The 18,979-nt window shown below is 40.1% G+C and overlaps 1 protein-coding gene across 1 annotated transcript; it reads left to right on the top strand.

Annotated features, from left to right (window-relative positions):
• Positions 1-6,825: 6,825 nt before the first annotated feature.
• On the top strand, positions 6,826-18,537 carry chs1 (chitin synthase 1; the record flags this gene model as incomplete). Its single annotated transcript, XM_080848575.1, has 19 exons — positions 6,826-6,872; positions 7,972-8,107; positions 9,246-9,431; positions 9,614-10,686; positions 10,795-10,890; positions 10,991-11,155; positions 11,262-11,409; positions 11,555-11,620; positions 11,884-12,118; positions 12,257-12,457; positions 12,710-12,994; positions 13,616-13,795; positions 15,558-16,032; positions 16,398-16,534; positions 16,707-17,050; positions 17,315-17,425; positions 17,516-17,736; positions 18,103-18,169; positions 18,463-18,537. The coding sequence occupies 19 exons, from the start codon at positions 6,826-6,828 to the stop codon at positions 18,535-18,537; spliced, it is 4,248 nt and encodes a 1,415-aa protein (XP_080704701.1).
• Between the last annotated feature and the right edge of the window lie 442 nt (positions 18,538-18,979).

Here is an 18,979-nt window from a genome sequence, read left to right as displayed (position 1 = left end):
TTGTGGTGCGGTGTCCTGTCCTAAGAATTTCAGTGCCCAGTCCGACTCTGTTGTACTGTGCATCTGACAATAAAAAACTTGACTACAAAGCACAGAAAACCAAATAATTGCAAAGTTATAGATGTTTAACAGTAACAGTATCTTACTTCTTATTAGGCTCTCCTTTCCCCAGTTCTCCCCCGAATCCACAAGGGTCTGAATGACCGCATGAGTCACCTCCTCATTGTGAGACGGCTTGAAACTGAACAACAATAAAATACAGTAATGTGCACAGGCAATAAGTTAGAAAAGTTTGTATGAATGAAACATGCCTATGTATAAGTGCATTGAAGATCAATTAATTTTAAGCGCAATGCAATTACATGATGAGGGGAAAAGTGTACGTTGATGCTCAATCTATTCAATTTATGTCCAAATAATCCCACCCCTTCACAACAACTGTCTTTTTGTACCTGAGTCATGCATGAACCGAACAGAATACTGTACAAGGATTTAAACAGAGCAATGGAACAGAATTTGGAGTAGCTATGTCTGGAAGTGCATGGTTTCTTACAAAGGAATCATGATTTAGTATATAGTGTTTAATAAGCAAACCTCGATTCCTTGTTGCGTATCCACAGACCTTGCACTGCCACAGCATTTAAAATCTGCAAGAAAAAAAAGAAAGAGCGAAAGAGTCACAAAGTGTGAAAAATCAACAAAAATCGTTGGTGATTGTTCACATCAATTCTACAGGCATCCTCGGATTTGTATAATTAAAGTAATACAAATAATGAACACGATAATATTGGTATCATAGTTTTCATTAAATTGATTGAATATGTACGGTTACTGTTATTCCGAATATTAAACTGACGAATATGTTAGGGCTGCCAACATTTCGGTTTTCCCCCTTAACAATCAGGCAAAAAAAAAAACCTGGGAAATGTTGGTTGTGCTAACATATTCGTCGGTTTAATATTCGGAACAACAGTAACAGTTACCGTACATATTCAATCAATTTAATTAAAGTTATAATACAAATATTATCGTATTCATTATTTGTATGACTATAATGATACAAATCCGAGGATGTCTGTATGACTGAGCGCCCTTAGCAAGCTAGCAAAATACATTCCCTCCCCTCTAACAGGCTATCATGTCATGTATCATGACACTACATTAAATGGGAAGACCGGTCAAGAGAACCAGCTTTTGGAAACAGCGACATTTCAACACAAAATATTATATTCTACTCAATCATTATTATATGTATGATATTATAATATACACCACACAAAGTATATGACGGTTGTTCCGAATATTAAACTGACGTGTGTAAGCACTACCAACATTTCCCGGTTGTTTTTTTCTGATTGTTAACGGTTCTGACTGAGCGCCCTTAGCAAGCTAGCAAAATATTTATTACAGTAACTTTACAAGACCGGCAAGCAAATTAGTGAACGACATATATGTATATATGGGTGGCTAAAACAGCCCTAACGAAACAGCGAAAACTATATCGCGTTAAACCCCTAGTTAATGACTTGCTAGCTACCTTAGCTCGCTATCTTATTAAGCTAGCCTAAAACTATTTGACCAACTGCACATTAAACCACGCTTGCTTTAGTTGTACAGTCTCAACATGTTGAATTTAGACCAAAGAAGCCCGCAGATATAATAGTCATCTTAATTTACACTACTCAGACTGACACCATAGCATCTTACCTTCAGCGAAATGTTGCCAACGGTCAATTCCTTGAAGAGTGAGTCTTGAAACCCCGTAGCAAGCACTCTGAATGCGTTGATCCAATGGATGCGATAGGAGGACTCTGGCGCATGGGGTTCATAAGTTGAAATATCTAGTCACCAGATCTCCGGAAACTTGCATTCACATATCCGGAGCCAGAAATCATCAATATTTTCCCGGATTTTTAATTAGTCCGGATATGACCAAAATCTACTCCGGAGATGTGCTTTGTCATTGGAAATTTCCTAACACAAGATCTCCGGATTCCAGCCTATTTTGCCCAGTGATAGAGTGATGAGCGCTTTTATCTTTTTAGGTTCATCAGCAGTCTTGATGACAATGACCTGATGAAAACGTTTTATCACGTCCATCTAGGGGAACTTTAAACAGCTGGTCTTGTGAGTATTTGCTTGGTGTGTATGTGTGTGTGTGTGTTTGTGTGATGTGTATAAATGAGGCTGTGTGCGTCTATTCGTATGACGCGTATGGATGAGCGTGTGTGTGATGTGAGGGTGTGTTTGTGTGATGTGTATGAATGAGTGTGTTTGTATGATGCGTATGAATCAGGGTGTGTGTGTATGTGTGTCATGTCTGTCTGTGCAGCATGAGCAAATATGAATATTGTCTACATGTCTGCACTGGGGTTACATCCTTTCAAAAATGTTGGGTCAATAGCTGGAGAGATTGGCACATCCATCTGGCCATAATCTTGGCTAACGGAATTTGTCCTAGACTACAAAAAGTTGCTGTCCAAATATTGGCGAGCGCCCTTGGTAAGAGATAACTAAGCTTTGGTAGACAACTCTAGTCCGGTATACCACATAGTGGTCCATAATCATTGAATCTCCTTTTTGTCATGCTCTTGATTGCTTCCAGAATGGTCTATGGCCCTCCAAATAGAGCCTAGTTATTACCATCAAGAGTCTAAGCTGATTCTCATTGGACAGGATTTCAGGTTAGTCACGGATCAAATTCATGCAAAACATAGCCAGACATAAATGTATGCAACCAAAACCAAGAAAGTACTTAACCAGTTAAGTTAAACAAGATCTCCCGCCTCTTTTACTGTAGCCTGCTATTTAAGACGAATACTTGTGATGCTGCATTACAGAGAACTGAGGTATATGAATGCCTATTGTCTCTCACTGGAGGCTATCAATGTCCAAGTTTCCAGGTATCATTTTTGACCTTTTTTTCTATCAAATTTAATGTGTCAAAATGTACTATTGTATGACCCCCAGTCTCTTTGTTTTCTTTTTAAAATAACACACAAACACCTTCTCAGATACTAGATGAGCTTGATTTTTGGGTCTTGTTCTTTAGACCTTCAAGATCCTGTGTGAGACTGTTCAGGGCAGGACGCTTTACTGAGGCCTTGCGGTATGTGACGGTCATTGCATCGGGCCTCTTAACCATTTTGGATAGACCTCCTATGACAAGCCTCCTGGAAGTAAGCATTTCACTCATTCCATAGACTCTCTCACGCTGAGAAGCTCTTAAGGTTAGTGAACTATAGTAGAGCCACTGTTTTCACTGAGATCTCTCACTGTTCTGCAGACCTCACTGAAGCTCCAGATAGCTGTGCTGCCGACCTTGCGGAATTACTCATTTTGGGCAAGAGAAAGGCAAGATCCTTTTGTAATAATCCAGATGTGCTGTTCTACATAATATGAACACACTGGTCGTATATTAAATATGGATATTCACTGAGAGTTTTCACTGTTCAAATTGGTTGCTGCGTGGGTTCTTGTAGCTGTGTGATGCACTGCCTTTAAAGCTACTCGAATGGTTTGAGCCTACCTTAATGAAAGACCTCAAGAGGTCTGGTAAACACCTAGTGCATGAGGACAGAGGGATGGAGGTGCTCAGACCAGTATCTTCTGAGGAGGACGTATCTCCTGTTCCACTCCAGGACTTCTCTGAGGCCCTGAGTGTGGACTTCACTTGTGCTCCGGTGACCCTCAGAATACTCTTCTAACTCATCAGACTGTTATGTGTTGGTCCAGGTTCAGAAGGCCAGTAACAGATACAAATGGTTGAGAAGGTTACTTTTAGAAAACAAAATATGTAATGCAACTATTTGAATTACTTCATTAAAGTAATATAACTTGTTACATTATTGGCAAATAATAGGTGGTAGAAATTCAGACAAGAAAACCAATCAAAAACAACACTCAAAATTAGCTTTGCACTCAAATGAATAGAGTCTGTCTAGACTTCGAAAAGATGCAAAACAACATATTTACTAAAAAGAAAGTATTCAGATGTTACCCCTTTGTAATCATCAACATTTAGTTACACAACTCGGTTAACCCCTAAACCTGCTGATAAAACATGTCTCAACAAAGTGAGCAAAGGTCACCCTCTAGTGGTCAACTTCAAGTGTGGCACGTGCTGAGGCTCTGCAAGAGCATACACCCAGAAAAATGTGGTGCATGCGCAGTGAGCATGTCAGTGGGTTGACAAAGGTTGGGAAAACAATGTTCAGGCCGTTTATGTTCGATTTCAAATGCGGATTTGTGTGATATACTTTTAATGTCTGTTTGACCATCCTATGTGGAGTCATGGGTCTTTCCCCATTTATTTAGTTAGGATCCTGATCTTGTTTGGCCGAGGCCAAGATGGCTGCAGAGTGGCAAGACTTGCCTGTATGGACTTTGATACACCATATCAGCTTCCATCTATCTGAATTTCCTCATTCAGGTCTTATTTGCCCTCTCTTGTGTTCCTTTGATGAACAACGCTTTATTTTTGCCATTACTGCAAATGCATCACTTGAATGAGATTGCAGTCCAGCGTTTTGTCCTTTACGGTACCTTGGTGGTGGAATGAGTGGTGGTTATTAATAGCTATCTATAATGTTGCCGTTGTTATTATTGATATATGTCAGTATCTTTTAATTTTATTCTATGTAACCCATGTCCTGAAGGGGTTAATAACAAGAGTGTTAGCTAATAAGAAGTGTTTTTTAAGTTCATTGAAGTGGATGGAGAGCAAACAAGGTCAAGATCTCTTGACGCCTGGATTCCTGGATGGATTATTTTAGGTCGATGAGCTGCAAGTCATATTGCCTTCCTGATACCACAGTATGATAAATCAAACCTATACTGTAGAATATTTATATGCCTTAAAAACTTAAACTTAAAAAAATGATCGAGACTTAGACTGGAGAAATTGCAATACTGATGAGACTTAATTATAGTTTAACAAAGCTGAGGTGGTCCCGGAAGCATCTAACCAGACTAACGTAACTCTCTTGGCACCAACCTTTGTACGGATAGTAAGCTCATCCCATTTGTCAACGGTGTTGGCAACTTATCATGAAGGCCAAAAGGCATTTGGCTACTATTGTCTTCTGGCCCTATGCTAGTCATATGATTCCTTTTATATCGGCTCTTGCCTTCAGAGAGAATAAGAAAAAAGACTCAAGCCGGAGCACATACATTAATCACTTTTTAATGGTTGGGAGACTTGATAGCTTCTTCACCTAATGCTTTAAGGATTTGGTCCTTGATTCTGAAACGACTAGAATGTTCTTAGCTAATACTGTCTGGTGATAAATTGTTAAATAAAATGAATACTAACACGTGGTAATTGTTAGATAGAATTTCTTTTCCCTTTATCCCCTTTGCAAATATAACTATTGAATTACTTGATATGGTATTCCTAAAGCATGCAGAATGTATTCAATATTAAATATATATAATGAGCCATTTGTCAGATCTTAATGAATGGATGATAATATGAATGAAGATCTAAAACATCTTGCCAATAATTTTTTTCCAGGAAGCTTCTCCTTTGTCTTTGACACCTAACTGAGTCTTGTACTAGCTATTGTACCCCCAGTCATCTACCTTATTCTGTGCTACGCACTGAGCTCCAACACTCAGAACACAATTGCCGCCATTATGAGCATACTCTATACTGTACCTTCCTGATGACAGCGAGCATTCTTACAATCATTGGTAAGGGTCATGAATTATCTTAGAACAAACACACACATATAATCATGGTTGTGTACTTCTTCTCTTTTTACAGATTTACACACATTTACACACACACACACACACACACACGCACACACATATTATATACACACACACACACACACATATTATACACATACAGTAAAAAAAAAAAAAAATTGCCAGTTTGGCAAAGACAGCACAAGATGAGCACCTTATTGTCATGGGGACTCTTTGCTTCAACCTTTAATAAACCTTATCATTTAGTTGTGGGTGGTAACCATCATATAAATACACTGGCAAAGACATTATATGCACTGCAAAATAAACTGTGTGATAGAGTTGTATGATCACTCTTGTGTGATCATTCAGTTTGGGTGTTGTTTCCTACTGTATCAGTTAGCTGCCCAGTGTTTTGGTGCCGTACACAAAGGCCAAAGGTCCAGTGATAGGTTGGGACAAATCTGTGTGGAATTTGATGTGACTCAGTTGCAGGAAACAATTCAAGCAATTCATTTTTTTAAGACTAAATTACTTTTACAAAGATCCATAGGGCATTTCAGTTAGTTAATCATACGTTGATCTTTAAGCCTTCTTCTTCCTTTTCCTTAAATTACACAAAACATTGCATCAAACCATAACATGCTTTTTAACTATCGTTCACATATACATCCCCTTTCTGATCAGACAATGGTCACTGTTGTCAACCAATCTCTTTAAACATCTGAAACGTTCTTGAAAGGTCCTTTCCGTGTCAACTAGAAATTCTAAACACATGCCCTTTCACTTGGGCTCTTCACTGGATTGAATGCCATGTCACTTTTCCTTATTGGACCTCATAACTCGAAACTCAAGACTGAATCTTCATTTCCCACCACCTCAGTAAAACACAACAGTATACTCAAGTAACACACCTCTCCCTTCACGTATGTCCTAAATAAACTGGTGATAAAGGCTAATCAAAAGGGTGTTCCAGGGTTTGATCCTTGTACCCGTTTATGAGTGAGGCAGTAAAGGCAAAGGAGGGCAGAAGTTTCCAGCGATAAATCCCCAGCTGAGATTTAAGTCCACACTTAGAGTAAACGAGTTTAGTTAACGCTCGTTGCGTGGACTGTGCCTGTGTTCACCGCCATGGAGGAACTTCGGCACAGGGGACACAAGAGGGAGGGAAGACACAGGTAGGAACATGTATATTTGATTCTGTATAAATCCAACTCATATTTCAAGTTATACCTGAAATGTTCCAAGGAACATGATCAAGTTTTTTAATTGATGTAGCCGTGGGACCAAAGATATAGGCAGGCTGTGAATGCACAAATATATGTTGAATAATTAATGGAAATAATGTTCTATGGAGTGTAAAAAGGGGACAACTGGTATATTTTATCCAATCAAATGTAATCAAGTTTCAGACTCTTGACACTCTTAACTGTAGCTGGGCTCGCAGTTACAGTCATTACAGTGCCAAGTGATCACGGTGTGATTATGGTACTGTTTGTAGAAAAAGAGCGAAGTAGTGAAAGTTTAACTTTAGGAGTCAATTATTTAAAACATATATTTGTGTGTGGATGAGTTTGCATACTTAGTTTGGAGAACCACATTTAAAAACGGAAGAAAACTGCATGATAGTAGTAAGAGTGAATTACTCTTACTAACTTAAAAACAAATTAAAATGTTCACAGTGTTATGACAAATATAAGACAATGGTATCACTAAAAGTCTGCTTCATTTACTCTTATTTTACATACAGTACATTTTCAGATTTACTTTTGTTAGCTCATGGTGGTTATGTCAAAATTGAAGAGGGTATGATGTAAAGAGTCTTGTCAGTTAATTTTTTTAGATAAAATCGCCCAATTTAAAGTGCCACAAAACTAACGGAACTCACAACACACAAAATAACACACAAATACAGTTGATTTTGTTGTTGTTGCTCCCTGTTACGGAGCTTGCTAACAATAGCATTAGCTATCCGGAGGTTCACTAAACTTACTGATCAAAGGGCCTCATTTCTGAGAATCAGATTTGATTTCAGATTAATTAATTCCAACAATGTGAAAATTCTGATTACAATATTTTTGATAGTAGAAAACAAAGCTAAACAAAGACCATAACCACAGTAAAACTTTTCGGTAAATCATTTTCCCAACATTTTTCTTCTACCTGTATCTTCAGTCTTCGACAATTGTAATTATCAAAAGAGGGAATGGTTGAAGATTTTAAAATGAATGTCATGAACATCTGAGACCACATATGTCACGCCCGTCCTCTGTGCAGGGACACCTGGGATCCCTTCCAACTGAATCCCATTGGAGCTGAGAAGGAGCAGAAGAGGACATGTTTCAAGTTGGGCCAGCACCTAGTGGCCATCATTGTGGGCCTTTTGGTCCTGACATCGGCAGTCTTGAGCAAGGTAAACAGTGAATGATACATGTTTAGAGAAATGTTGTTACATTATGTTGTTACATAAATTATTCACCAATGGGTGGTGTGATTGTAATTAACAAACAGTTACTGTCTCACTGGCAAAAGATTATAAAGCACATCATGCAGTGAGATCAACTCTTCATAGAGGTGTGGCAAGAAGTGTTATCTGAATCTGCCTGATCAGACACTGTCAGCAGACACAGTGATGACACTGGGATGATTTATTGTTTTGATACTGTTTACCATCTCCATGGTGACATATTAAGTGGGGGGAAAACATTATGGCCTTTGCACCCAGGCTGCAGCAATTTTAATTCTCCTTGATAACTCTGCCCAGGGAAGGCCTGTCACTCATTACAGAATCATTACAGGGTTATTCTGTTTCATCAGGAATTTAGAAAAATGTAATTCAATGTTATGTATATAATGCCAAAGCAATACAATTGTCTCAAGGCGCTTAACAGAGTGTGTACAAGTAATTTTGGAGTATGAGGGGAAATCATATTTCATTTACAATGTTTCTTTGATTTTTGTTATGAGAATATGCAAAAGTATTTTTTTAATGGGGAGGAATACCCCAATATTTTGCTATCTACCAAGACAATCTTGTATATTCCAAGGTAGCCAGTGATGTAGTTATATTATTTAAAGCATCAGTAACGAGCCTTTGGTTTACAACTAGTGTGTTAACTACATAAAAGGCATGCAGAAAAACTTCCAAACACCAACAACAGCACAGTTGGCACTGATTAAAGCTTGCTAGGATGCTAACTGGTGTCTTTTGGCGATGTAGTTCTATTAAAGCTTGTTACATTTACATTTTCTTTAACTCTGTGGTCCATTCCACAGTGCATAGCACAGGGGGCTAGTCTTTCACATGACCATTTAGGACACCTTCAAAATTAACTTGAAGCTGATAACACATACCTTACAAAGTGGTAAATTCCTGCATTGTGTAACTTGTTTGACAAGGGAAATGGCAAAGTGGCTTTAAACCACATGGCTCTGCACACTCCATTGTAATGCCTCGGTCGGTACCCTATAACACTTTCAGTCGTCAGTTGTTATGCAAGGTGAGTTGTTGGTGAGTTATATTTCAATTGTTTCTTGATTTGAAATTTCAGGGGTCTCTACTGATTCTGACCACAATGACAAGTCCGTATGCAAAAGGATTGGACAAAGAAAAACAGTATTACATGCTCTTACTTATGATCTGTTTGGTGGTGCCAAACTTTCTGGTCTTCCTGAAGTCACTCTGGAAATGCGCCTTCAAGAGTTTTATCACTCCAAACATGCAGACGATGGGGATTGTAAGTAACATGGCCTTTCTGAAGAAGATTACAGCTCAGATCTATAAGTGATAGAATAAGTCATATATGTGTGTATATGTATATAGAATATGCAAGCATCCACATTTCATTTTCACACAAGCGTACTCATATGGATGTTTCTATGTGTGTGTGTGTGTGTGTGTGTGTGTTTAATTTTCCAGATGTGTCTGATAGAGAGCTTAGCGGCCTTTGGGACAGCCGTGCTGGTGCTGATCGTGATGCCCCAGTTTGACATCCTAACCAACCTCTTCATCACGGGTGGGGTGACGTCCGTATCCTCCATGCTGCAGATCATCTTCCGCCTCCAAAAGGAGAAGTGGAAAATCATCTTCCCCATATGTTCACTGTTCCTCGTCTTGACCGGCTACGCACTCCTAGGCGTGGACTACTACGTCCGTGTCACCTCCTATGTGTCCGATCAAAAAGACAGCTGCTACTATTATGTTGTTATTGGCATAATCGCATCTTTCCTGGTGTCACTTAACTGGTGGGAGAATCCATTTCAAGCCAGGAAACAGGTCCAAGATGATACCAGAAAACAGCTCTTAGAGGGCTTAGATGGCTTCAGAGACTTTGTGTTTGTTATCTCCAGCCTGTTGAGGATCGTAGTCATCGTAGGAGTGTGGGCCGTGTACTGCAGTTTCATAGCAGAAGAAAGGATTGTGTGGGAAGACTTCTCTAATATCCCCAGTGAGATATTAACCCAGGGCCTCAGTCTTTTTGCCCTGCAGGCCATTTGCTCAGCTCTCTGCCACTGGTTCGGAGTGGTGGCGTGCAAGATCCATGCTGTGAAATGGAGCTTCGCCCTTCCTGTTTCCCTCACCGGACCTGTCACCCTTGTTCTCGGCCTCATCATCTTTGTGGTCCGAGCTGAAACACTACGGTTTGAAGGTTGCACTGTTTCTGGGTTCACAGATTTTTGTACATGCCTGGCAAGACAATCGGTCGGAGCACAAAATAAAACTGAAGTGCTGGTGGAAGTGTCCAGGAGTATTTGCCGGACCTCCCTGAATAACCACTATGAAACCTGGCCATTTAGCATGCTTGCTCTGGAAGGGGTGTGTATGTGGCTTGGACTGCTCGCCGCAACACAACATGTCTGGAAAATCAAGGTTCAGAGGATTGAAAGAACCTCACAGTTATTCATTCGACGCCTGTACGAATCAGCCTTCATAGACCAGTCTTTGCTGCTTAACACCAAAATGAAGGTTATTCGATCAAGGTTCCAGGAGAGGTGAGAGCTTAGATAGGTAGTTTATGGTATACACTAATATATGAGTGCATTCCTATAATATTTTTCCTGTGCTGTCCATTTTACATTTCCACCCATCTGCATTTTCAGTAAGGAGGAAATTGAGAACTGCGTGATTTACCTCTGTGCAACTATGTGGCATGAAACCTATGATGAAATGCTCAAGATTCTTACGTCAAAGTTCAGGTAGGAGAATGACTTTCTTGGTTTGTTTTTTGCCCAGAAACCACAACTCAGTAAGCACACCACTGATCTGTGACAGCTAACTCATCAATGTTTCTTGTAGGTTGGACAGATACAGAGGAGACCCAAAGGAGGAACATAACGACGCCTTTGACTTTGAGTGCCACATATTCGTTGATGACGCCTTTATGACAGACGAGGACACAGGGAAAAGATTAGTCAATGACTATGTAAATGATCTTATCCATGTTGTCATGGAAGTATACAGGTAAAACCTGATTACAACAAATTATTGTTTGTTTATTTTATGTGCCAAAAGTGACACTGGAACTGCCTTTCAAAGTCTAGTGAAAGATATTTGTTGTCATCTTCAGGGTATTTACCAACAAAGAACCAGACGAGGTGTCAATTATTGAAACTCCCTATGGTGGGCGACTGGTTTTTGTCATGCCAGAGGGAAACATGTTGTATGTTCACCTCAAAGATAAAAATCTGATCCGGAACAAAAAAAGATGGTCACAGGTTAGATCACACAAACATTTACTAGCTAATTTAAATACTTATATTTATAATTAATAATAATATTAATAATAGTTCATACAAATTTGCCTTTATTGCATTTAATGATTATATTATGTTTGTAATTTTACTTTCTCCCGCCCTCCAGATAATGTATCTTTACTATCTTCTTGGATGGAAGGGCTACGTTTCGAAAAACCCACCAAAGATAACAGTAGGTTACTTGTTTTGACATTCTTAATACCTTGAAAATGTAAATCATGAGAGCCAATCAGAAAGATCTTTTCACACACATGCACACACATTTGAAATGAATGACAACCAAAATAAGTTAAACATGATTGGAGTTAAACTGAACATTCTGCCAACCTCGGTATACCTTGTATCAATTTGTTGCTCTAGTTCTATGTTTTTTAATTATCTTCTTTGAAGAAAAACTGGGCATAAAGTGTAACAGGAGGACTTTTATCCCAACAGAGACAGAATAATATCTGCCGCGCCAGTCTCATCTCATTGGATGGGGAAAGCTTCCACCTGCCTAATATTGACAATGACAGTAAAAGGAGGCACATCACTGACAACAACACATTCATCTTGGCACTGGACGGAGATACTGACTTCCAACCCGAAGCCATGGTCTTGCTGGTTGATCGTCTCAGAATGTATGACAGTGTTGGTGCTGCTTGTGGGAGAATTCATCCAACTGGAATGGGTGAGAAGCCACGCTTGTACAGAATGTACTGTATGTATGTATGTATCCATCCATCTTGTTTTCCTGCCAGCCATATGTGGCAGCCGTGGTTGCACTGATGTAAAAACCAAAAGCTAAGAAAATGCCCAACCTTTGCAGGTCCAATGGTGTGGTATCAGAAGTTTGAGTATGCAGTCGGTCACTGGCTTCAGAAGACTGCTGAACACGTCTTTGGATCAGTCCTTTGTAGTCCTGGGTGCTTCAGTTTATTCAGGGGATCTGCACTGATGGATGACAATGTTCTAAAAAGATACACCACCAAAGCAACCAGAGCCTCAGAGTACGTCCAATATGACCAAGGTAAGTTCTACTGTTAGATTATCTTGTAGGTGTTCCACTAATGCAAGAAAACACTAAGTATTTGAACATCCATTACATAACTGTGAACGAAAACATTTATATGAAGTCAGAAGGGACACATAGAAAACTCTCTTCTAAAAAGAATGCTTGAGTCCGATAGCTGAAGGGAGGAAAACGACAGATGAAAGAGGTGATAACTTGAATCAGAGGATGATCTACAGACCGACTGAAAGCACAGCTTGCTCTCTGCAGGCGAGGACCGCTGGCTGTGCACTCTGCTGCTGCAGCAGGGCTGGCGGGTGGAGTACAACGCTGCCTCGGACGCCTACACCAACTCCCCTGAGGAGTTCAAGGAGTTCTACAACCAGAGGCGGCGCTGGGGTCCCTCTACGCTGGCCAACACCCTGGACCTGCTCCACAGCGGAAGGGAGACGGTGAAGAGGAACACCTCCATCTCCATGATCTATATCTTCTACCAGATTTTCACAGTGGGAGCCTCCATCCTCGGGCCGGCCTCTGTCACTTTGATGGTAGCAGGTGGGTGCATGTAGGAGTGTACATGGCGAAGGGAAGGCTTCAGGTCAACAAGTTAAGGCACTAGAGAGTTTTGTGATCCTGACTGGAGAGATTGAGATTTCAGGGGGCACATGGTTTCTAGCTTAACTCATGGGTCTGTAAGAGAACACAAATCTCTAAGACAGTGATCTAACAAAATAGTTTAATGAAGACCCCGTAGGCACAATGTATTGCATTTGTATTACATACACACACAGTATAACCCTTGCTCAAAATGCACCCCCACACCCCAGCAATTTAGAACCACTTTGAATGCGCCCCCCCATAAAAACAATGCCTTATCTGATCTGATGTGAAGGTCCATTCCATTGCAGACGATCTTAGACTGAGCACAGATGTCATGCATATGACGCCTGTCCTTATAAGGCCTTCCAGATGCTATCTGAATGCTGTTTGTTATATTATTGTGCTATAAAATAATTTCCCCGTGATGGATTCAATCAAAGCACGCTATTGTTCTGATTGATTATCTTGTGGACGGAGAGCATCTTGATTGTCTCTTCAGATGGGTCGATATTATAATTGGGGTGAATAAACAGCTTTGAAATATTGAACAGAACTTTCCTTTTCATCTCTTTACAGGTGCTTTCCAGTTTGTGCTTCAAATCTCAGGTACCACGTCTATCCTCATAGCATCCATACCCCCAGTCATCTACATGATCATTTGCTTCGTGGCCAAACCGAACTTCCAGATCACAGTTGCGGCAATTCTAAGTGTTCTGTATGCCTTCCTGATGACAGCATCGTTCTTCTCTATCATCGGTACGTATAACGACGCAACCACATCTGTAATTTCAGTCTTTATGCTGTGTGCTGGACATGGCTAATTTTGTTAGAGCTCTGTTTCTTACTGTGGTGCATATTTATGCCATACATTTTATTTTCTGGATGTAACCATCAAAAGTCGACGATGACTATGACGATGATGATGAAGACAAAGATGATCAGATTGGATTGGATGACCAAGAAGATTTACTAAAAACTAAGAACAACTTTTCATGTAGATCATCCTCTGATTCTAAGTTAAATGTATTTATAAATAATATTTTTAAACAACTCACGTTGACCAAAGTGCTGTTAAATCACAATCAAATAGAAAGTAAAATAGATAACAGAAGCAAAACAATTAGTTCACAATTAAATAGAAAATCAAATAAAAAAACAGAGGCAAAACCATCTCATCATCTGATTGAATCCAATACTAATAAAGTGCATAGTAAAAAATAAGCATCTAATTTAGTCCAATGCTAAATGCATAGTAAGAAATGAGCAAGGCATGCAGGTGAATAACAAACTTTGTCCAGCTTCTTGTATTGTGCTGCTACTGTTTTATTTATTTATTGCTGTAAGCAGGGGCGGAGTGGGACACAAAAATCCACCGGGACAATTCTGACTGCACCGGCCCACCACTGGCCCACAACGTGCCCAAAACTGGCCCAACCCGCATCCCCTCCACCTCCCATATCAACTACACAAACAAACGGGCGGCTTTTGATCATTATTGTTAGATTTAGTGTTGATGTGTGGGTGACAGACATGACAGTGACAGTAACAGTGTATTTGTATATGTACATTTATGGAAATACGGAACAAATCGCGTCCCCTATTGGCTCAAATGTTATGCTAATTCGCAACAATGTGTCCTGTCAACTCACTCGCATTTAGTTGACGGCTGGTTGAATAAATCCGTAATTCTTGTACATTTTGATGCACTTTCCTCCAGCATCCGCCTCTTTTTCAGTCTGGCCTTTTTGCCCCCTCCTTTCTCCTTTCTCTTATGTCCCTCCATCAGGTCCGCTTCACCTGCTCTCTCTCCCTGATAGCCGCTAATTTATCTCCCTAGGTTCACTTGATAAAGGCAGAACGATACGCATTTCCCATGAGGCAATTTGCTCCGACCATTCTACATTCAACAAAAAAACGAATTAAATCGCTGGCCAATTTATATTTGTGGTCATGAAAGTAATGGAGCGTCTGAATAAAAAAGAATTACATCAATATAGGAGGCTAAACAAAAATCAGAAGGTTGGATTATGGGAGTGAGTTTGACACACACCATAGGTGTGATGTACAGAGACAAATAGTGCTATAAACAGTGGTTGGACTGCTGCGTCGCACAACTCCCGGAGAACTTAGAGATTTTCACGGGACCATGATTTGACGTACATGCAATCTCGATGGGCCGCTCATGAATTTGACACGACGGCTGCGAAGGCCGGTCTGCAGGCTGGTTCTCGATAGATTATTGGCCGACCGGCCGACCGGGAAAAATCCCGGTGCTCCCGATGGCCACTCCGCCCCTGGCTGTAAGATAATCATTTATTCAACAATGTATTCTATTCAACTAATTTCCTTACATATTAAAAAAGTATTTCCTTTTTTTTTTTCATGTAAATGCTCTATTTAGTTTTGATCCGTTTTATTCCATTGCCAGCATACTCTTAGTCTACTCACCTAATCACCACCACCAGTTCTACTGCCACTGTTGGTGTTATTTAAAATGGATGCTCTCCATCATTTCCAGGTGATATGGTGAAACAGGGAACATTCATCACCCCGACTGGTCTTTTCCTGGTGTCCATGGCCATCATGTATCTGGTCACGGCTATGCTCCACCCCCAGGAGTTCAGCATGATCATCTACGGGCTCATGTACTTCATCTGCATTCCCAGTGGCTACCTGCTGCTCACCATCTACTCCCTGGTGAACATGCACATCGTGTCCTGGGGCACCCGCGAGTCCAGCAAGGCCAAGGAGACGAAGAAAATCAAAGGCACGCTGTGCGATCGCACCTGCAAGCTGTGCTGTTGGGACTGGCACTGCCAGGTGACTCAGGATACGGAGAGCCTGGTCCTTCAGCAGATGCAGCAAGCCGTCACGCTTAGAGGACAGCTGGCTGGGGAAGGGGTGAAAAACGACAACCTGTTTGAAAAAGAGCTGAAAATGATAAGCAGTAGCGGTGTTGGGGAGGACCTGAGCGATTTGGAATCTGAAAAAAGGTATTCACTCATGATGCTTGTGGTGGGTCATTTTACATTCACATTTAGTCATTTAGCAGACGCTTTTATCCATTTTACATTCACACTGATGGCACACTGCACATCAGGAGCAATTAGGGGTTCAGTGTCTTGCTTAAGGACGCTTCGACAGGGAATCGAACTAGCAACCTTCTGATTACTTAACGACTTCTCTACCTCCTGTACCTCTGCCGCCCATTTTACTTTGAACTGGTGACGTGCGAATGACTGCATACTGTGGATTTTCTGAACAATGGCTAAGTAGTAATAGATGATCTTTACTCTATTGTTATTACCCTGGTTTTTGATATGTGAATGAGACATCTGATCTTCTGTTCACTTTTTAGTGGGAGTATAAGTAGCGCTACAAAGAAACATTCCCCCATTGACAATGGTTATGATGATGATGATGATGATGATGATGAAGACAATGATGATCCGATTTTGGATGACCAAGAAGATTTTGTGGCTGTACCTGAAAGTGGTATGAAGTTAAACTCTTTACCCATTTATCTCACACTTACTTCTCCCAACTTTAATTTCCCTATTTGGAAAAAGGAGGCCTACAAGTTGTGCATCATTGATCCTTTTCATATTAACATTAACATCTTCCAAAAGTATCCATTACATCTTCTGTCCCTTTCCTTTAATCTTAGACTGGGTTGGCCCTGTGAAGATAGAGTTCTTGAAGAAGCTGACCTATGCCAATCTGAAGAGAAACCTGCAGGAGCAGATCCGCTACACCTTGCGGAACAAGAACCAGGACGACGTGTGCGAGGACCTGGTGTTGAACCTCACGGATGTGGCGAACGACGAACTGAAAAACAAGGTGGGCCCAGAGGATGTGCTAACAGAGAGTCAGTTGGAGGAGCTGCAGTACGCCCTGAATGAGGGGGCACGAAGGATCCTGAAGACCAACCGTATGGAAAGGCTGGACAAGAGGGTAAAACGAGCCATCGAAAAAACTCTTCTTGCACCCCAGGTTGTGGCACTGCCCGAGGTTTGTCAGTTGTTTTTCTCTTGATATTTACAATTTAGCTGTGTTCTGTATGTAGACTATCCTTCACCCTATTCAAGTTCTCAACCCCATCTTTTGGCAAACAATTTGGGAAGTCTTGCTTGAGGCTCTTGGCCAACTGTGTAAGACCTTGGCGTTACTATCTTATACTATATTTCACAAGAAATGTAACGTACTACTTACAATTACTGCCATCAAACTTTGTGTTGTTTTGTCATGGTTATGATATGAACACATGTTTTCTAGGATGAGAAAGATTTCTGGGTCAAACTGCTTGAGAGGTATCTGGCCCCCATTGTTGATGACAAAGCACATCTGGAGGACGTGACTCGAGAACTGAAGTCTCTGCGTAACAAGGTTCGCAAAAAGTAATAATAATATTCTCAGATTAGGACAATGTGCTTTCACATCATCCATTATATTAACACTTTCATTCCACCCCTCAAGGCAGTGTTTCTGTATTTTATGCTGAACCTTTTGTGGATCGTTGCAACGTTCTTCTTGCAAGCCATCGGCACTGATGTCTTAAGCATAAGGATCCCGAAGCTTGATCCCAGGAACAACTCACCAACAGGAGAATACATGTTAGTGGAGCCCCTCAGTCTGATGTTCCTGCTGTCCTTTGCCGTTCTTCTGCTGGTTCAGTTCCTTGCCATGCTTTATCACCGGTATGTGTTTGAAATACTGTATGGTCCCACTGTACACTGTGTACTTATTACATTTGATTAATGTCACTAATATGAAATACTGTGTAACCAACATAATAACACCCTAACCTCGTGTGAGCCACACTGTAACATGAATATAAAAATATACTTGTACTTTTAGCACATAGCCTATTGTATTTATCAGTTTATATTAATTTGTTTTAACAAAGACTGTGTTAAATGTTAATATAAGCAATATTAAAATAATAGTTGCTGATCTTTTTTTTACCAAATAAGACCTATAGTATTTTAATACCTTTTGACCTTATCAATTTATCATTTCTATGAGATGCAATGATTGTAATTGGATGTTCTTCTTCTTTATAGGGTGTACACGCTTATCCATGTGGTCTCCTACAGAAGTAGCGAGAAAGATTACAAAGTGAAGGATGACGTAAGTAATGTTTCCTTTCCACTTCATCAGAACAAGACAAAAAAAGCTGTCAGCAAAGATTACAGACATGATACAATTTGGTTCATTCTTATATTGGCCTAATCTGAGTCAAGACACCTACCCAGTGAATCCTTTTACACTGCAAATACCAATATCAAAAGAACACTTTCCTACAAAGCCCTCATGAGCAACATATGGGTTTATTAGTTATACGGACCAATAATGTTGCTTTATTACATACATATTCTGGAGTAACTTAATTTTGTATTTTTCACTGTCTACTTTGAATGCAGGAGGAGGAGGAAGAGGCGATGACTCTGGAAAACCAAATTGCACTCTCCAGTGATGACTTTTTCAATGAACTGTGATGACATGTTGCACAAACACTGCTTTGTTTACTCATTTTAACACTTGTAACATTCATTTTATTCTATGTGTTGCACCTTAAGAAGAGACTGAGAGGAGAGGTAATTTAATTCTGATGGTATCGCTTTAAATGTATTGCTTATTTAATGTACTGTACTTTAATATAAGGAAAATGAAATTATTTTTAAGATGTTTTTTTTGTATTTGTGTTTAGTTTTTTTTTTTTTTTACTTGATATATTGCAAGTCATGAATAACCCTTTAAGGAGTTCAAACAATGATAGTTGCAGTGGTATACATGTATCTGCAATAGCTTCTAAAACATTTACAGCATGGGGGCTTGGTTGGGCGCTTACTCATTTACACATACAAATAAAAGCATAAAACCTCTATCTGGTTGACTTGCATAATGGCACAAGACACTTACCCTTTGCATTCCTTACAC

The sequence above is a fragment of the Sprattus sprattus genome (assembly GCF_963457725.1).
Source record: "Sprattus sprattus genome assembly, chromosome: 12".
NCBI lineage: Eukaryota > Metazoa > Chordata > Actinopteri > Clupeiformes > Clupeidae > Sprattus > Sprattus sprattus.
This window is presented reverse-complemented; position numbering and strand designations above follow the sequence as displayed.